General features: G+C 40.6%; 1 protein-coding gene and 1 non-coding gene across 7 annotated transcripts in view; both read left to right on the top strand.

Moving 5' to 3' along the window:
* The window catches only part of DUSP22 (dual specificity phosphatase 22), a 63,154-nt gene that overhangs the window by 7,314 nt on the left and 34,511 nt on the right, over window positions 1–21,329 (top strand). For all 6 annotated transcript variants that reach the window (XM_005307066.5, XM_065584890.1, XM_065584889.1 and 3 more), the window contains one exon: window positions 11,353–11,435. In XM_005307066.5, the coding sequence (XP_005307123.1) occupies window positions 11,353–11,435 (83 nt within the window). The remainder of the gene's footprint in view (window positions 1–11,352; window positions 11,436–21,329) is intronic.
* LOC112059167 (5S ribosomal RNA) lies at window positions 5,922–6,040 on the top strand. Its single transcript, XR_002888387.2, has one exon. It is a non-coding gene; the product is annotated as a 5S ribosomal RNA (ribosomal RNA).

The following is a 21,329-nucleotide window of genomic DNA, read 5'->3' as shown; positions in this document are numbered from 1 at the left end:
CCTGTGAGCCAGGCCATTTTTGTAAGCCCTCCTCATTATTAATGGCTTAATTTGCCTCCAATTCATTGCTCTCATTATTGTGGTTATAGATCAGAACCGTTCAGGAGCCCTATTATAAATGCTTGTGAAACTGACAGATACAGAGTTTGATGCCTGAGTATCAGGATGCAATGTCCATATTGTAGATTCAGACCTGTTCTCCCTCTCCCTCTCTGTGTGTGGTTTTTATTTTCCATTTGATTTTTAACCTAGCACTTTTAGAGCCTTATCTGTAAGAAAGCTAAGGCTGAGAAGTACTGGGCACCCAGCAGCTCCCACTGATTGTGATTACTTATTGTTAAGTATTTGGGACGGGGACCATCTGTTCATTACATATGTGTACAGCACCTAGCACAGAGGAGCCACGATCCCAACTTGGGGTCTCTAGGTGCTATTGCAATATCACCAATAAATAACTGGCAACATCATCTACCTAGAGCTACGCTTAGTTGTGAGCAGCAGGCATGTTGCTGAGTGGCGACTGCACATGCCTCCATATATTTGGTCTGCTCACATGACTGGACAAGGTCTGTTCCTTTCATTTCATATTTAGGTGGTGCTGCACCAATATTTCTCTTCTCCCCCCTGCTCCCCCACCCCACTCGCTCCTGTGAAGTATTTGGTAGCATGAACCTACAACAGGATAGTGGCACTGTTTGTTTGTCTTGTCTGTATCTGATCCTGCCATCCCTTGTTGACAGGGGGTTGGGATTGCAGGGTCCACTTTAGCATCCTGATAGTTATTTTGCTCCCCTTTCTGTGTGGAACATCTTTGGAACGAACCCAGAGGCGCAGGATGAGTTTGAAGGGCACTCCTACGCCAGGTGGCAAACATGAAGATGGTGCTGGGCTGTGTGGGGTGGAGGGAAGTTTGTTGTGTCAACGGTGTGGATGAGGGTTGGAGGGGAAGGAGACGAGTGTGCAGGTAATGATAAGTTTGTGATGGGATACAGGGACTGGAAACAAAGAAGATATAGAAATCAGAAGGGGCAGGTGGGGGATTGGGAGGAGAAAATAAGGAGGGGGAGAGGGAGAAAACCCAGAGACCGTGCATCTTCTGAGTTGAGGCAGTGCCTTCTGCTTGTGACAGCAAATCTTGGCCTCACTGCTGAATGAGACAAAGTGGGAGAGGACGGGAGAGGGATGGACGATATCTTGCATTTCATGTGAGAGTGCTTCAGTTTTTCAAAGTGCAGTGTGTGGGGGAGGGGCCCCGGAGTTGCCCATAGCGCACGGTGTGTGACTCTGAAACTGGCCCTATCGTCATGCCAGCCGTGGTGGCAAAACTTTTGATAATACTCCCAAGAGAGTGAAACTCAGACCCAGCATCTGTTTCTCAGTGTGGTACTGTTTTCACCCACTGAGTGACTGAGGCAAGGCAAGATGAAGGGGAGTAGGCCAAGGTTGCAGAGTGAGTCAGCACCTCAGCCCAGATTAGATCCTAGAACCCTTCTGGCTTGTCATGCTGTAACCATTCAGCTACGGGCCTTGCAAGTGGTCTATAAATGGTATGTCAGATAACTTTTAGCATGATAAAAACATGGTGTTAATGAAGGTGGGGTGACTGTGTAGTATTGGGATCCAGTTAAAAATAAATGAAGCTGAAGTGTGTCAGCTATTTCATATCTGGAGGGGGAGGGGGAAGGGCTGGTGTCAATATGAATGTCTGTGCTTCAGCGATTATCGCTGTTTGTTTGTTAATAAAAATAAAGGTGGGTTTTTTTTAAATGGCCTTTGCTCACATAGTATTTAATCAATACTCTCCACCATCGTGAGGTCATGTCAGTAGGTAATTGATCTCTGAGTTAGTTACATCTTTGGAGCAGAAGAGAGACAATTGCTGTTAAAGAGACAAGGTGGGAAAGTAATATCTTGTATTGGGCCAACTTTTTTGTTGGTGAAAGAGACAAGGTTTCAAGCCACACAGAGTTCTTCGGACACTGTACCTTTGCCAGACCTATAGAAAAGCTCTATGTATGCTCAAAAGCTTGTCTCTTTCACTAACAGAAGTTGGTCCAATAAAATATATTACCTCATTTACTTTGTGCATAGAACAACACTTTAATTAATATAGTTAATAATCTTTGAATTTCTAAAAAACTTTCTAAACCATCTAATAATGCTAATAGCAACAGTGACCGCTAACATTGCAAAGTAATACAGTGCTGCTGAAACAAGGCAAATATAAGCTTGCCACTATAAACATTCCTAGAGGAATTTGATTACTGAGTTCTTTTGCAAGTGTTCTGATTTACATCACATGCAATGTATGAAAGACAGGACAAGATTTTGAATAGTGAGTAGTGATTTGGGTGCTGGACTTGACACCCATATTGAGAAAGTTGGTGCTAAGTGCTTTCTGACAATTGGGTCCTTCTATGGTGTCTCATGCCTAGAAAGCTTGGGTTTTGCAAGTGATTCTTTTGAGTATAAAAAGGTGTGATACAACAGACTCCCCTTGAACTGTGATTTTTATCACCTTTCACAAGTTGAATAGTGCTGTGCTAGGTTAGTAATTGCATGGGAAACCTCTAAGGAAACTGAGATGCTATGGGAAGTGGTATGAGTGATTCAAGCAGGTGGTTCCCTGCATTCTCATCAAAACTGATGCAATACCCCAGCATGATGTTAGAGGGTGCTGTGCTTCTGGAAGTTCCATTGTTTGGAAGGGACAATGAATGTTCTGACCATGGAATCTTTCACCATACTAGCACTCCTACTTTGTAGTTATGTAGAACCTGTCTTTCAGGGCTCCTGAATTGCTGTTCTGAAGTTAAGCCTCCAATTGTCTATGTAAGGTAAATAGAATCAGACACGTTTAACTTACGAGTAAACTGAGGCACAGTTTATGAAATGGTTGTAGAGCAAGTCAGTGATATGGATGGGGATAGAACTTAGAGCAGTGGCCTGCAAGTCAGGACTCCTATCTTTAGACAGATTGCTTCAGGCAGAGGCAGAGTGCTTTTATAGCATCTTGGAATCCTTGGGAATGGAAAGCTTTGTATAGTACTGATTCAGGAAAACATTAAAGTCCATAGGACTTTAAGCATGTTTTTCTGAAGAGAGATGGATTTCTTGAATTGGGACCTTAGCTAAAAATTAAAACTGAATTACATTCCTAAGGTACAAAGTGTTTAGGAGAATGTGCATCCAGAGAACTCGGCAGTTCAAGCAGAACTGCTGCCTTTCTTACAAAATACTGAGGAAGAGTTCACCTTTAAAATCCAGGAGAAAATTAATCTTACAGATTGATTATCTTCTGGGTTTCCTTTTGTTCAGGAGCAAAGCCTTGCCCTGTCTAAACTCCATGGGACTGGTAGCTTGGTAAGAGATGTAGTGGCGGAGGGGCTGAAGGTGGGAAGAAGCCCTCTTCAAATTAAATCCCTGCACCCCCCCTCTGATTTGAAAGAATTTTGGTCTGTCAAATGGAAATCAAAGTCCTGCAGTCCACTCACAAGCTAGTGTAATCTCCCTTGATGAAGTGCAAAGCTGTCAGTCAACAGCTGTGGGTCTGAAAGCCCCCATAAGCCTTTATTCCCACACGAAAGCTGGTGTCTGCTGTGCGGCAACTGCTGGCTTTCTGTATTCCCATCAGAAGAAATTTCTTGTTTTTCTAATACCCTAGTGGGACAGTACGAGGTTTTTGCCTCTTTTCACATGCAGCAGTAGGGAAATATTTTTCATCTACACGAGTGCCAACTGGTCTTTCAAGTACAATTGATTCCAAAAACCAGGGCTCAATAAACTGTAATAAGAGTTAAAGGCCACACAGTTCTTCAAGCTTGAATACAAAGTAATACATGTCCTTTCTGCTTACAAAATGTTTGGAAGATTTGAGTTTTTCCAATGGAATATTTGGGGGATTTTTGATTCTGAGGGGAAAGCCACAATGTGAGGCTTAATTCCCCCAAAGAGTCCAGTGGCACTATGGATGAATTGAAGAGCTTAGGTGAAGTTTCCACTCTTCCTGTTCCTCAACATAAGATGTAGTGCACAGCAAATGATTCTCCTGTGTTCACAGTGCCATTGAATTCCTCTGAATAAGTTTGTTCGAGGTTCTTTCAGGAAAACTTCCTTTTCTGGGGTCCCATTTGGGGTTCAGCTTTCAACAAAGAAGAGTGGGTTAGTATCTTTCAGTATTGCTCTCCTGGATTCACAGATAATCTAGATTTACAGGCTAGTACAGCTAAAGCTTCAAGTGTGGATTACCCTAGGAAGGGAAGAAGCTTCAGGGTAGAGCCCTTTGTGGGACTACTGTTTTAATCCCGCTCCTGTCCTGCCCTGTAATTCCCACTCCCACCTGCTCCTGTATTGTTTCTTGCATTTTTATCCTGCTCTAACCCATAAAAACCTTAGATCCCACAAAGCCCATGACAGAGACCGATTCCCCCATGCTACTTAAAAAAAAAAAAAAAGTCTGTTAATATATGTGTGTATGTATATGTGTGTATATATATATATATATATATATATATATATATATATATATATATATATATATATATATATATATATATATATGTATATGTGTGTACATATATATATTAAAAAAAAAATGGAATTCAGGCACAATTTTTACCATTAAAAGAATAAAACAAATCATGCTTAAACCATGCAAAAAAATACTTTAACTTCTGTTGTAATAGACATCAAATCTTTCTATCCCTTGCTTAAATTTACGTATTAAAACCTTTATTTAAAAAAAGAGAAATTGCTGAAATTCTATTTAATGACAAACTGATGAGATTTAGTGTTTTCCCGCAAATTACCGGTCTGTTTTCCCCCCCCCCCCCCCAACTAATCCTGCCTGCAACAAAGTACATTTTACCTGCTCCTGCTATTATGGCAGCGAGTCCTGCAGGATCCATGGGATCCCAGTCCTGCTGCAGGGCTCTAGTTCAGGAGCACTCTTTGTTGCCAACTAGTCTTCCTGCCCCTCCCCTTTACAATGGAACTACTTAGAATTTTGAACAGGTTTATTTACAGGAATTAAAGCTTCGGGAACAGGAAGGGTGGAAGTTTTGCCTAGACACTCAATTTGTTCTGTGACATCATTGCATATTATGGGTGGAACTGAGTGTGTCCTTTGGAACCATGGGTAGCGAGGGGAGGTGGGAAGCAATCCTCAGTGGGAGCTGTGGGCACAGGCGCCAACTTTCCTTGGCACCAGTGAGTGCTCGCACCCCTGCCCCAACTCCGCCCAACCCTGCCCCTATTGGATCCCTCCACAAATCCCCGCCTCTTCCCCGAGCGTGCCGCGTTCCTCCTCCTCCCCTCCCTCCCAGCACTTGCCGCGTGAAACAGCTGTTTCACGGTGCAAGTGCTGGGCGGAGAGGGGGGAGGAGGAGGAGGAACACGGTGCGCTCAGGGGAGGAGGCTGAGGTGAGCTGAGGTGGAGGGACGGGTTGGGGAGCTGCCGGTGGGTGAAATTTTTCCTTGTGGGTGCTCCAGCCCCGGAGCACACATGGAGTCATTGCCTATGGCTGTGGGTGCTCAATGTCGCTGAAAACTAGGCAGTTTATGTAGTAGGGTTACCAACTTTCTAATCCCTGAAACCGAACACCCCTGCCCCGCCCCTTCCCCCAAGGCTCTGCCCCCTGCCCCACCTGTCCCATCCCCCCATTGCGCGCTCTCCACTCCTGCCCCTGTCGCTCGCTCCCCCATCCCCTGGGACTCACCTACTGCCTGTAGATCCAGCGTGGGAGGAGCTGATGCGGAGCCTGCCCAATTAGGGCACAGTGGGGCATGGCAGAGGTCAGTGCCCAGAGCAAGGGGGTGAGGAAATCGGGGCGGGGGGAGGGAGACAGGTCCCCCCTCCCCGACGGCACCGGTACGTACTTTGGAGCTTGGTCTGGGAGCCAGCCAGCCAGTCTTTTGATCAGGTCTATGGCCATACCACCCTGAACACGCCCGATCTCGTTTGATCTCGGAAGCTAAGCAGGGTCGGGCCTGGTTAGTACTTGGATGGGAGACCTCCTGGGAATACTGGGTGCTGTAGGCTTGGGGGAGACAGATAGCTCAGTGGTTTGAGCATTGGCTGCGGGGATTGGGCGGGGGAGGGGGGGCAGGAAGAGCAGGAGCTGCTAAGCAGAGCCGCTCCTCCAGCCGCAGCTGCTGCTCTTCCCACCCCCAGTGGTGGAGGTTGGTTACTGCAGGTAACCGGACTTTTAGCGGCTGGTCAGCTGTGTTGACTGGACGCTGCCAGTATCCCTTTTCAACCAGATGTTCTGGTTGAAAACCAAACACCTGGCAAACCTATTATGTAGGTGTGCCTAACTAAGGTACCAAAATTTGAAAGTTTTGGCCTAGGTCTCCAGCCAGTTCCTCTCAAAAATGCCTTCAGGGTGTGTCCACTAGGAGAAAAGATGTGTTCTTACCATGTGTTAAAATCCTAGTGAAAGCAAGGCAGTTTGTAGTTTTCAAATGCAGTCACAGGTTGAGCTAAATGCTAGCGGGAAGCCGAGAGTTTGCCTCAAGCTGCTAACATGTGATAAAACTACAGCTGGCTTGTCTTCACTAGGGTTTTACCTCCTTAGATATAGGTTAGTTTAACACATGGTAAGAGCACACCTTTTTTTTTTTTTTCTAGTGAAGGCAAGGCTGCAGGGTTGTGTGTTTGGAGGAGGGAGAGAGACTGCATACAAAGAGGACAGTGTATGGTGAGAAGAAAGGTAATAGCTCACCCCTTCCCCCCCCCCCACCCCAAGAAATACAAATCTAGTTTGAGCTAATCTCATTGATCTGATTATTTTAGTTGCGGGATGCCTCACAGTCTGATGCCACAGACTTGGATCGGCATCAGCATAATTGGCTTTCTCCACCAGAATGGTTTTGGTTTTACTGGATAAGAAGGGATGGGAAAACTCTAGATATTTTGAAGCAAGGGGAGGTGACAAAACCTTAGGGAAAATTCTTTTCCTGTCATTCAAATGAAAGAGAAATCATTTCTTTTCACCACGCATGTCTTGAAGGGATTATTAATGATGAGTTAGGTCTGCCTATCTACTTACATGGCCCCATCACCTCAGTATTGAAGATCCTCCCAGTCATTAATGAATATATTCTCAGAGGAACCCTGTGGAGTAGGGGAAGTACTATCTCCATTTTACACATGGGGAAATAAGGCACAGGAAGTGTGTGGTACAGTGGGGACTCAATCCAGATTCTACCAATCCTGTTCCAGTGCCTTAACTACAAAATTAATCTTCCTCCTTTCGCTATGTGGCTGTGACCTTGTCCATACTAGTATGAGGGGCTAGAGCTAGGAGCGTGGAAGAAAATGAAGCAAAAGAAATGTAGGCTGAATGTGGGGAGGGGAAGAGGAGAAAGGGGGAAATGTATCAAGTTATGTGAGGAAGGACTTTCCCAAGGAAACTGGTTGATGCCTCCATGAGTTGAGAGGTTTTAAATTATATTGGATGAAGCATTAGACAGCCTGCTGTAGGGAAGAATCTTGTGGAGGACCTAAACGGATAAGCAAGAGGTGACCTAATAGATTTCTTTTCGTTCTGATTTCTAAGAGAGTGCATCTAACACTGTGACCTTGAAACATCAGCCTGCTTTGTATGGTGCAGTACTATAGTGATATGATAAATAATGAGTCAGAATTACAATTCTAGCACTGAATGTTCTTGCTTTTTGGTCCCTTAGTGTAACAATTTTAGATACGAAATTGAACATACATCTCTATTATACAGAAATATTGTGAGCAGTCTATATAGCTGCTGAGGACAGCCTCTAAATCTTGTCTGTTATATTAGTGATTTGCAGTGGGGAGAAGCAAGGGAATTTCCCCTCTCTCAATTATCTATTCCGTGGGTCTAGAGACTTCGATAACTTGCTAGCCAAGGACTGTATTTTTTTCCTCCTCTGTATATTTTCTGTTGTTTGAATTGTGCATACTGTGAACTGCTATTTATCTTGGCATTGTTTGTAGTGTTGTTGTAGCTGTGTTGGTCCCAGGGTATTTAAGAGCCAAGGTGGGTAAGGGAAAAGATATTACCTCACCCACCTCATCGATCTTGGTACACAGCTTCAGGAATGTTGTGTGGTTCTCCTGCCCTCTTCTATGAATATCCCAAAACACTGTCTTACTATACAGTGTTGATTTTATTGAACTCCAGTTAACTGAAGCATTAAAACGTTGCAAGGGTAGTACTGTGTGTTCTTAATGACACTGCTAGCCAGTCAACTTTTAAAGGGAACCACCTGTGTTTTTTAAAGCTGGCTGGGCTGCAAAGCTGCTTGTCTTGCCAGGGCTTTGGGAACCTGGATCACCGTTTCTCCTGAGCCATTAGCATTCTCTTAAATTATAATTTATTTGTCTTGCACTAGCACTAATTGTGATCAGAGCCCAACTATGCTAGGCACTGTATAAACGCATAGTAAAAGATGATCCTGTCTTGAAAAGCTTATTAAATTGACAATACAGCTAAAGACTGGGAGGGGGGAAATGAAGGCACATAGAGATGAAGTGACTTGCTCAAGGCTACATTTAGGTCAGTGGCCAAACCACATCTCTTGTGTCCCAGTCCAGTGTCCTATCCGCTGGAAAATGCTACCTCCCTAAAACTAAAATTGAGGTTCCAGGTAGCTGGCCCTGAAATGTGTACCCTCCAAATATAGTTGCATAGTACAGTACAGACTTAAAAGCCCAACTGGGCTGGCTTCTGTAGTTTTCCAAAGCCTTCACTTTACAGGTGGACTCTGAGACCTCAGAATAATCAAGGATGCACTTAATATTATTAACAACTCTGAAGATCTAGCAGGTTACAGTGTCTATACCAGCAAGTCTCATAATTATCTTTGGAAGTGCTCATTCTTGTTATGAAGAGAATTTAAGTTCTTTCAGGTATTTGGTGCTGAATTCTGTCTGAAATGGTGACACGGGAATCCAAATGAATAAACATCTATTCGGTAGTCACACATACTGGACCTTCAGAGTAGGTGAAACTAGACAGTTTTGATTTTTCTCTGATTTTTAGAGCTGCTAAGAGCTTTAAGATTAAGTATTTTTCATAATCGGGTATGGACTTGTTAACTCTATTCTGTTGTGTTCAGATACTCAGCATTTTGTCTGTTGGACAATATGATTAAATGCCACCTTCTGCTTTCTGATTTAAAAAGGGTATTGAAACTTCATAGTAGAGAGTAATGACTCGAATTAAGAGATGCCAATTGATCTTTTGCACGTACATAAAGAAGGTACAGGTGATATTGTTGTTATTTTTGTACCAAGGAAGAGCCGGTTTGAAACCTTTGTGGTCTGTGCTTTTTTAAAATCTATTCAACCAGGCTAACACAAACAGATTGTATAGGCTGGTTTTAAGACAGGTGTCCATATCACAAAGAACACTGTCATAAATGACATGTATGGCAGCTTTTCCCAGTCAAGAGATCAAGATTAAAGGCAAACTGAACAAACCAGGGTCCTCCCTCCTGGTCTTGCTGATGGGCCAGTGTAGTGAAGTTGCACTGTGGCTACAGAAGATTTCAGACTCCAGAGCTGTTGGATTATGTCTACGTGAACGGAGTTAAAATCAACTACATTTCTTTAAAACGTTTAGCACGAATTTTTCAGGCCTTAACCTGCATTCCAGTTCTGAGCACCTAATTGTAATTCTGAATACTCATGTGCCTATAATTAAGGGTTCAAGATTAAAAGTCACCTTGGGAAAAAATTTTCCTCAAATTTACTTAATAAAATGTGTTAAATTGTACCACTGCTTTCTTATTTTTTATGTAACTTGATTAAAGATGTGGTTTGGTACCTCTCCCATGTTGAAACTTATCAAATCTCTTTATAATCACTGGCCAAACTTAAAAGGAGTAGCGCAGGTATGGAATGTTACAGGTGCTACGTCCCTCTCTAGTAGCTAGTCTACAGAGAATAAGAACCCAGTATTGCTATTAGCTAGCAGTACTCCAGATGCTGAAGTGGCAGTGGCCTTTGCTTTTTTTCACAGATTCACTCCTCACTGGTGACTATTAAACTTTTAATCTTGTTTTAAACACCTTGGGCAAGGACTGTCTTATACTTTCGTTTGTGAGGGTTACTCGGTGTGTGTTTTTTGAATAATGCATAGAGAATACATGACTGGGCACTATGATGTAAAGGCTTTGTTGGGATGGCTACCTTACCCATGAGTGGAGCTGGTTGAAGTAATGAGAAATTTCAAAATTCAAAAGTTGATTAAATTGTTATAAATTTCTCTTCCCCCATGTTATTCTGCTTCCTATAGAGCTAATAGAAATCTTGTGAGTTTTGATGAAATGTTGAATATTTGGGTGTGGGCGGGGAATATTAAAAACAAAAATCCTAAACTTTTCCCCACCAACTTTCCCAGTGAATTTTGCAGGTCATCTAAAACAAACGTCTATAAAATCGTAATACCACATTTTCATATACACTATATATATGTATTACATATTATACAAAAAATTGAGAAATATTTATTTATACACACACACACAATTTCTTGTATCCCTTTGTTGGTAAAATCAAAAGTCCAACCGTACAAATCTTGGATGGAGAAGAAAATAAATGTAAGTCCCCTCTAAAAAAACTAACATTGTTTTTCTAGACTTGAAATGTGATTTCTTAGGGTCTTCCAGGATTAGAAGCAACTGGGGTGCATTTTCTTGGGAAGCTGGGAATTTCTCCTGTCCAGTGTAAGAAATCTCCTGTTTCTAGCTCTGCAGAATTGTGAGATATCAGGCCTTAAACCTTTCATGACTGAATATTGCCTACCTTGGCCAGTGTAACTTGTTTGTAGGGGTGGTGGAAGGGGACATGAAGGTGGGATTCTCTATGTGGAAGGTAGAAGGAACACTTGTGTGGTAAATTGATCTTAAACAACGATGGCAGTTTTGAAACTGCTTAGTGCTACAGGTTTTGAAATGTAAGAATAAATTAAAGTGCAGATGGATTAGTATTAGTGGGCAGAGAATAGGCGAGACAGTCAAAGGTGTATGATAAATGCATGTTATCACATGGCTCTGAAATGTATCCTATGTCATCTGCATACATGTGATGTGTGTGACACACCACAGATAGACACACTCAATTTCAGATGCAAAATGTGTGAAACTGTTGGCTTAATAATTTAGGGATGTTTTCTTAAGCTTGTTCTTTATATAGTATATCATTTGCTTTGGAGTTCATTTTCCCCCCCCCCCCTTCTGTCTTTTTGAATGTGTTGTTTTTAGAAGAACTTCACAGATGATCATGATTCTCAACATGTGTGAGAGAACTAGGAACAGCTTTTTAAGAGAAACTTAAAAAAAATAATCTCTTTTTTCCCCCCACTACAGATGCTCGAGATGCGGAGCAACTGAGCAAGAATAATGTTACACACATTCTGTCAATCCATGACGGTGCTAGGCCTATGCTTGAGGTAAGGGGGAATCCATCATAGCTCTAGTTAACATGAAATAATGGCCTGTCAACCTTCGTTTAATTTGATCCTTATTACAATTGTTTGACACAATTTTCCGTATTTTCTCTTGGAAACATTTGGCAGTCATAGTTTTGTGAGTCAGTCACAGTTTTCATCACTGGTATTGTTACAACAGGCAATCCAGCTGTCAAAGGAGGATTCAGTTACAGTGTTTTATTGATTGACGTTCTGTTTTATCAGAGAGACAAGGTGGGGGAGGTAATATCTTTTATTGGACCAACTTCTGTTGGTGAGAGTACATGTTCTTAGCCCAGTAGCAGAGGTAACTAAAACCCATTTAAAAATGTCCCTTTATCATAACATGCCCCTTGCTAACACTGCACAGCAAAGTATTTGTGCAAGAGGTTTAAAATCCTTTTCTGTCTAAAATGTAATTATCCAGGCTTGACAAAAAATGCCATTGCCTATTTGCCTGGAGGGAATACACCTGTGCTGCTACACCCCAAAAAACTACTCATTCAATTCACATGGGCAGATATTTGCCCCCTCTGCAAATTAATCCTTTCCTTCCCCCATTTTACTTTCATCTACATATTGTGAACGTTCGCATCATAGAAGATGACTGCTGATGTTGCTGCCGCTACTGCTCTCCTTCTGAGCCTATACGGCTCTCTCTAGTTCTGTTCCCCTCCAGTAAAAAAGAGCAATGGATTCAGCCACTCACTCCTGCAAAATTTCCATTTGACCTGGCAAGCCAGTGAATAGTTTTTGTTTGTTTTTAAAGCTTGGATAACATATATATTCATACCTGGGGAAAATAGGGTTGCCAATTTTGGTTGGATGTATTCCTGGAGGTTTCAACACATGACATAATCTTTTAATTAAAAAATAATCTTTAATTCCTGGAGACTTCAGGACAATCTTGGAGGGCTGGCAGCCGTAGGGGAAAGGACAGTTAAAGGTGAACTGGAATTTGAAGATTGTCTTTGGGCTCAGTACTGTGGATCAGCAACGCTAAAACTGTTCTCTGTGGTGTGTGTGTGTGTGTGTGTATGTTTGACTTATTAAGGTGTGCCTACTGCATGGTCTAAAAGCATATTGAATTTCAAGACTGCTGTTAACTGGAATGATATACAGTTGCACTCACTAAGGAAGATGTAATCACACTTTTATGTCTGTGCTGCATGTGTTTCCTCCGGGGTGTTGTCCTCTAAAATAAACAGAAGCTTGCTTGTGTCTAGTGTCATGATTTTCTAGTCAAGGTAGGGGAACTACTCACTGCAGAATCCAGGTGCAGTCACAGTATTCTCAGTCTACAACCTCCTCTCATGGGGAAAACAAATGTTACAATTTGTCCGCAGTTCTTTAAGTAGAAGGAAGATTGCAAGTTCCTTTTGTTTTTCAGTGAAATTATTATTAATTACATTCTAATTCATGGTCTTAATTCAGTAGACACTTGCAACTAAGTACTTACTGATGAACGAAGGTTTAGAAAATCTTGTTACAGTACTTCATTAGTTCCATTTAGGTATGATTACTTGTCAGGTTGTAATTAAGATACGCTGAAAACAATGTTTAGAGTTTAGGCCTTATGTAAATTATATTTTGCTTTTAAAAGATTAGTAGCTTTATTCCATTCGTAGAGACTCGGGGCTTTTTCTCTTGCCCTCTGAAGTCAACAGCAAAGCTCCTATTGACTTCATTGGTGCAGTATTAGGTACCCAGTTCTGTAGCTGCTCAGTCAGTGGAAATTCCGCTGAAATCATTTTGAGATTAATGCATGGAATGACTGTAAAATCAGACCCTTAGTAAACTTTCCTGTTACTTAGATACAGTAGTTACCCCTAAAAATCAAGATGGTAATTTAATTGACCATTTACCAAAGTTGATTTTTTTTTTTTTTTTTTAATTTCCTAGCCTAAGTTTAAGAAATATTTGTAACTATTTCACTAAACTTAAATAAAAAACTGTGGGAAGAACTTTTTGTTTTGTTTTTAAAGTGGTAAACATAGTACATTAAAGTGATGGCTGTATTGAATGAGTTGATATCAGTAGTATGAAATAACACATTATGTGATAATGAATTTGAAGTTCTTTTTATTGATCAGAGAAATTGTGTTCATCATTCTAGTGAATCATGCTTAAAGGGTCACTGTCACATAGGTTAGCTCTCAAAAATTCTTACAAAACCTACTGTTACCTGGTGTTCCTTTTTTTTTTTTGTAATTTCAATAATAGTTTTTTGTTTTGATGTAATAATAATTATTCTGTAGCATTTGAATATGCAACATGGTAGCACCTTGCTAGTGCATGAGAACCAGAAAATGGAATTGACCAGTCTAATTTCATTGTCCATGTTGAGTGAAGAATAAAAAGCAAACCGCCATCATAAATAGTGAATAGTATATTTGGTGTATATTCTAAAATCTAATTTTAATAATCTGTTAATAATGCCAATGAGGACATTTTAAAAATTATTTTTGACCTGAGAATGATTTTGTATTTGAACAAATACCTTCTTAACTTACATTTTCCTGCTCTGTTCCTTGTGTTTTCTGCACTATTAGGAAATATGAAACTTCTGTTGCCCCATAGCTTGCCACATCAGTGAAAATGATTGCCCGTTTGGGGTTCATATAAAAATGCTTTAAGTTTTTTCAGGAGAAATAATTGAGAAACCAATAACTCTTCAGTGGGATTTGCTTTCAGAAGCCCTTTCTGGTAAAGTTCAACTCTATAAATCCTCTTATGAGTTCGCTATTTATAGTTGGCTAATTAACAAAGATTAGGCTCAGGAAGCTATTGTTTGCTTTCAAAATGGAATATCTGCAGACAAAATGTTTTTAAAGTAAATAAAGTCTTGTATTCTACTTGTGGTACAACAAAGGCTGAAAACAGCTTTTTAAAGGATTGTTTTTACTTTTTGTAGGGAAGGGTATGGCTTCCATATTATAGGTATTAAACTTGACATGGGCTTAAATTGGAAAAAAAAGAACATGAATTGAGCAATCTGCCACTATTGCCTGCTTAGTTCTTTTGCTCTGTATGTAATACTATTTTAATGTAAACTAGTGCTATCTTTTTAAAAATAGAGCCTGTAATTAATTTGTTTATGAAGCCCCAATACTGAAGCAGTTCAAATGCTGAACACCATCACCATACAGATATCCTAACAACACATACAGACATTTGTAATTTAAAAAGACATGCCTAAAAGTTTGTCAGGAGAAAACAGATGGAAGTGATTGTGGTGGGTCCAACACAAAAGGGACTACAAAAGATGATAAAGTGAACTACTTCAAATGAGTGCCTTAATAAACAGTGACACACACAGAACACCATCCTCTATCTACCAGCATCATTTCTGTTTTTGCCTGGGCAAGGAGTAGGTATCTCTGACGTGTTAGCTCGTCAGTATAAGACGAGCATTCCTCCAGCACAGAGGCTGAACTTGCATGGCCACAGATGACTGTTCATAGATCTGAATGTCACATAAAATCCTAGCATAGAAGAAGCTCGGATTCTAGGCCATCACCTCACCAATTTGCTGCTTGGATGCTTCAAATTATAGATATTAACCCCAGTGCTCTCTGGGCATGAGAAACAACAAGGAATCAGTGAGCTGGGAGCCTCCTCTAAAAGATAATATCGGTCAGTGATCTGCTGGATTCCATGGTGTGAAGGGGATGTCAGCTATCCCTTAGCATCAGTACCTCTGATGCAACGAGGAGTAGGCTTTGGGGGTGACACAGGTTTGGAATAGACCAAGCATCAACATGCACAGGTTGATGGGCAGACCTGACTCAGGGCTGATCTTCAGACAAAACCCAGAGGTGAGAACAAGCATGTAACCAGCCCTGATGTTTGTGGTGGGACAGCCAGAAAGTCCATGGCTTCCAGGAATATCCACGTTATTAGAGTTGTTGTCCACATGCACTCTGAAACCTCTGAAGACAAGAATCTACAAGGATTCTCAGCAATGCCAACACATGCTCCTTAAAGCTAATTTTTACAGCTTTCATTTCTGTTGCTGTGGGGTGAAGGGGGATAAAAAGTTATCACAAAGGACCAAACACAAAGCCTGTTGAAGTCTCTCTATTGACTTCTATGGGCTTTGAATCTGTCCCAAGGCAGGTACAACACTGGCAGCAGCAATATGAGCTTTCCCCACACTGTTTCATGGTGGAAGTTTGTATTTTATTGTATTCTTGTGTTGCATTCGTTCATTCATTTAGGTGCTCATAGCCTGCAATGAGGAGCACAATATAAATACTGAGAGAGTGCATTTGAGAGCTTTTTATTTTAGCAAATGTCAACCATCTCTGCTTTGGAGCAGGGGTTAGATAATTACTATTAGCCTGTCCTCAAGCATTAGCTTAGCTTAACAAAAAGAAGGTTAAAGAGTGTTTTGATCACTGTCTATAAGGACTTGCCTGGGGAACAGAAATTTGATAATAGAGGGCTCTTCAGTCCATCCGACAAAGGTATATAACAAGATCCAATGTGTGGAAGTTGAAGCTAGACAAATTCAAACTAGAAATAAGATGCACATTTTTCACAGACAGGGTAATTGATTATTGGAACAACTTATCAAGGTTTGTGGTGGATTTTCCATTACTGGCAATTTTAAAATCAAGACTGGATTTTCTCTAGAAGATGTGTGTGCAAGAGAGGTAGCCATATGTCCATCAGGAACTGGATTGAAACTATCAACTCTTTTTATAGAATCCAACAAATGTTTGTCAGTTACTAGTACATTTTTATTGCCGTTAAGCTATACCGGAGTTGAAACAGTAAGTGTATGAATCCTATTCCCGGTCTCCCGAGGCTATCTGGTCTCCTGACATTAATTTACAGTATTCTGTCATTTGCAGAGTGGCCTCTGTTGCATCACAGCAAGTTCTGTACTCTGTTGGATAGCAGATTTGTATGGGGGATTTGATAGCAGCCTTCAACTACCTGAAGGGGGGTTCCAAAGAGGATGGAGCTAGGCTGTTCTCAGTGATGGCAGATGCAAGGACAAGGAGCAATGGTCTCAAGTTGCAGTGGGGGAGGCCTAGGTTGGATATTAGGAAAAACTATTTCACTAGGAGGGTGGTGAAGCACTGGAATGGGTTATCTAGGGAGGTGGTGGAATCTCCATCCTTAGAGGTTTTGAAGCCCGGCTTGACAAAGCCCTGTCTGGGATGATTTTGTTGGGGTTGGCCCTGCTTTGAGCAGGGGGTTGGATTAAATGACCTCCTGAGGTCTCTTCCAACCCTAATCTTCTATGATTTGATGATTCTATGACATAATTAAGACACTTTCATTTTATCAGAGGCCTGGCCCTCAAAAGGAAGAGTAGCATGACCTTGGAGGCATTTTAATGTTCCCATTAAAATAGCCTGTAGTACTATCTTCTGTCACAGAAGGCTTGGATCTTCACCATTCCATTTACAGTGAGTCACATTTGAAGCTGGCCCTTGTCTAGGTTTTGTGCTTTGTGCACGTGTGTGATTTTTCTTGCTTTCTGTTTCTAAAAGAATTGATTTTTCTTTTTCATGGGTATTAGAAGAGAAAGGGATATGTAGTTGCAATTTTAATCTGAAACCGTCCAGGTGAGGCTAAAATAGTTGGGCTATATTTAAATCCCAGCAAACTGGACAAGCTTTTGGGTTTTTTAAGAGCACACCGCTCTCTTTACATTGTAGGCAGTTGCAATACATGTCTATAGCCAATCCACACACCGGTGCAGTCTTTGGTCTAGAAGATATATCTAGCCTGTTTGGTGATGCAAGTCTGTATAAGTGGCCCCTCAGGAAGGTAGTCCTGTCATTAGAGCTGCTGTGGTTTGATGATCAGTTTCTTTCTAGGGCAAATATCATAATTTTAAAGTATTATACATAGTTGTTTAGAGCATAACATAGATATGACTGCTGCTTAGGAAATACTCTATGGTGCATGCCAATGAAACATCGTAATCTTCCTCCATTAGCTCTTCTATAATGTAAATTTTGTAGTGTGGTTTTTTTCATTCTTTATAATTAACCAGAGCACCTGCAGGAAGCAGAGTTATTTATTCTTTTAAAAAAAAATTCTGATCCCATTCACGATGCCAAGATAGATCTTGTGCACAGTATCTCCAGAATAGTGCAGTGTGTACCTCCCCTCCCCCATACTAATGGCTACATAAAATAAGCTTTGGCTTGTATGCTCTGTAGAAAGAAACAAAACAAAACAAAAAAAACTTCTTAAGACAATTTAATGCAGTTATCAATTTTGGTCGATTTACTAGCTTTTCTTGTGCTGCTGTCATCACTTATCTTAAATGAACTGTAGCTTTAAGACTAAAAAGTTCCAAGGGACCCTCCTAAAGAATTTAGATCCCAAATTTGATCTTCCATGCAGTCACTAAGAAACTGACCGGGGGAAGGAATATGAGAGCGATGAAGACAATTCTTCAAGCTCCTTGAGTTTGCAGAAGTAGTTAATGCATGACTCTTATTTTCAGTTCTGCTAGCATCAATGATGCTAGTTCATCAAGATAATCTGAAGTGGCAAGAGGTTGACAGCATGTTAATTTGGACTCCTGCATTAAAATAATAGTTCTCCAACAAAGTGTGTGTCAAATTCTTTGAGGCCTGCAGTTAAGAGATGATTTAGAGTAAAACCCACAAAGTTTTTGAAGGTATTCTTAAAAAAATGGAAATTCAGCCCAATTAAAGCTAATAAAAAGGAACACAAACTATGGCAGGTAAAATATAAGGTGGAATTAAGAGGAAGTGAATGGTTGAGTATATAGCCAAAGATATACTTAGAGTATCTTCTTGTTTTTATATTCAAATCAGTAAGTGTGAGAGAATGAGGGGAAATAAAAGAATGAGGACATTGCAGAGAAGCTAAATGATTTCTTTGAGTCAGTTTTCACTACAGACGATGTTGCGGACATACCTGTTCTTTTCAGGCACTCTTGGGGATGGAGAAGTCAAAAGAGGATGTGCTGGAACAAACTGATAAATAACAAGTTCCTAGGACTGGATGGAAGATCTAGGAGTCCTGAGGAAACTTAACAAAGTGGCTGATCTGCTAGCAAAAGCCATGCAATCTCTCTACTATCAGCTATTATCCTGGAAGAGAGATGTCTGTTTGACACTTATCAGAGACCTAGTAATAATACATCCTTATGGGCCTACACTTAGATTTGCTGTTTGTGGAAATTTCTTAAATTTCTGCATGTGGCCAAATATTTCAGATATCAAACTTAAAGTGGGCTGTACTTTTTGCACCTTCTGGATTAAAAATGGTTCCAGATGAGCAGAGGAACTAGCTAGTTTCTTAGCATAGAGCAGATCAGCTGCTTCAACACAGTCTTTGGCTGATATTCCTGCTGCTGCCTAAGATATCAGCTCTTGGTGCCTCAGAATATTATTGGGGCATGCTCAGCATAGGGTTTCCATTGAAATATTAAATGGTGATAGCCACAGTGTGTTTCAGTTTTCTAATACCACGTTCCCTGTCCTGAAAGCTTCCACCACCACCTTTAACTTTAGATTTGAAATAGCCTTACCCCCCCCCTTTGATACACTTAAAGAGATTTCCAAAATTCTTGGGGGAAACCCTGGGTTAAGATGAAAGAAGCAATTTCCATCTCCCTAATTGGTATAACTACAGGTGCAGAAGATAACTAAGCTTCAGCATTCTCTCTTTAGCTCTGTAATCTCAAGGGAATATCCACACTCAGAAACCAACCCGTAAGTCTTTGGTTTGGACTAGAAGTGCATCATTGCTCTGACACATGATGGCTAAATAGCGAAATATTAGGAAACCAATCAATCATGCATTTTTTTGAGTTCAGGCTAAATCTGGACTGATGCTGTTCATTATGTGTAAACCTCCAGACCTTTAAAAAAAATACAGCTTTTGTACTATAAACATGGAGCAGTTCTTGAGATGCAAGAAGCTATTTGTAAGTAAAAATTGCTTCTTAAGGAACCGATGAGAAGAAACGTATCCTTTAGTCATGATTGTGTAGCACATTCTGTACACTGGCTCTGCAATCTTTTTGTATGTAGGCCAAAATCTTAGGGGACTCTTAATGAGTGCATTCTGCTGGCCACATAGCATACGACAAAATGCAATTTCCAAGTCATTATCATGCTACCACAATGAAAATTAGTTCTTCCAGTTGTTCAATAAGTAATTAAAGTCAGATTGAAACTGTTCTGTTTGAGTCTCTTCCAATGGGCTCCTACCTCAACCAGTGTCACAAATTGTCATTCTTCAACAGTCAGGTCAGGTCACAATCAAGAGGAAGCTCAGAAGTGCTCATTTTAAATAAAAAAATGTATTTTTCATATAATTTCACTGCTTATTCATGGTAAGAATTTCCCTATGAGAGGTTTCCAAAGACTGTGCTGAGCAAAATAGTTACCATTTTTCTTTCAGCTGTAGTGGTGCGAGAAGACTCCTTTATTTAAAATACAGTTCTTCTGACTTTGGCTTAGTTCATGAGGAGTTGGGAACTCTGACCTAATTTCTCTAAAGTGACTAGTGATTTTGTATGTCCATTATGAGACACCTGAAAGAGGCCTGAATTCCAGGAAGTGCTGAGCATTCGCCCTCTTGATATTGGTTCCTTGTAGTGTCTCAAGTTGGGCACTCAACATTAGTCATCTCTGGTGGAGACTGCTGAGGTGATATACTGACTCAGTTCATTCTTTGGTTTCCCTAGTTATTCCACCTTCCAGGTGAACTCCAGCCTTTGTTGGGTAGCACTAACATCTGGTGGAAGGGTGGTTTTGGAATCTTTCCACTAATGAGGCACCTCTACTAGGGGTTAGGTTGTTGAAAGTATGGGTCAGTATTGACCCATTGACTGCAGTCTTCTGAATACCACATTCACTGGAACACAATGAGCCCTTCAACTTCCACCTAGGCAAAGATGTGGAAAGTGTGTTACTTTTCATTTCTAAAAAGAGATATAGCTGTTTCTGATCTTAATGACTTTTTTAAAAAATCTGAAAATACTTCATAAGATTGCTGTGAGATCCCTTATGTAATCAAGTGCTGTGAATATAAAAAGGCTACTTTATTATTAAAAATAAATATTACAGGACCTTCCCAGCTTCAGTAGATCAGATTTCCCATAAGTCTATTTCATGTATTTATGATGCTCTCAAAAGCAAACATGAAATAACTTTACAATGTGGTCAATTAATGGTTATTGCTGAAACATAAATGTGTTTTCTATGAGTCATTAATAAAATCAACAGCATTTGTAACTGCTCCAGAAAGTAACTGAAAGGACAAACAACGGTTGACTAGTTTTCAGTTAGGTGGTTCTGTAGCTGTACTGGACAAAACTCTTGGTAACCTCTTGCTGGTTTGCCTTGAGGAAACCTTATCTGCTGGCTGTTTCCCACTTTAGCTTTTTTGCTGAAATGCCCCTGAACAAAAATAAGTACTCCCATCCTCATCTGTTGATGTGACAAGTCAGATTAACACATGGCTTTTGACTAACCTGAAAGAACTTGCCAGGTGCTAGAGGTTTCCTATTTGCATCTGGGTTCACAAATTTAAGCTGAGGGGTTTTGGTTGTTTTTTAAAAAAAAGAAAAAGAAAAAAAAAGAATTTCTTGGAAGTCGTTGATGGTATCTTTACATAAATTTAAATACCGAGAAGTTTAATGCCAAAAATGTAACATTTATCTTTAAAAAATAATGATTTTAGAATAGAAAATTGTGGTGGTGGTTTTGGACAACTCAGGGTTCGTATTTCTCTCTCTCTCCCTTTCCCATCACTGATTGACTAGAAATTGAGATGTTACAAAACAGAGGACAACTCTCAAAGGGGATAGAGCATTGAAGTCAAACTCTATCTTGAGTGTTACTATGCATTATGAGTCTGTTTTTT

This window comes from Chrysemys picta, chromosome 2 (genome assembly GCF_011386835.1).
Source record: "Chrysemys picta bellii isolate R12L10 chromosome 2, ASM1138683v2, whole genome shotgun sequence".
NCBI classification, from domain to species: domain Eukaryota; kingdom Metazoa; phylum Chordata; order Testudines; family Emydidae; genus Chrysemys; species Chrysemys picta.
This window is presented reverse-complemented; position numbering and strand designations above follow the sequence as displayed.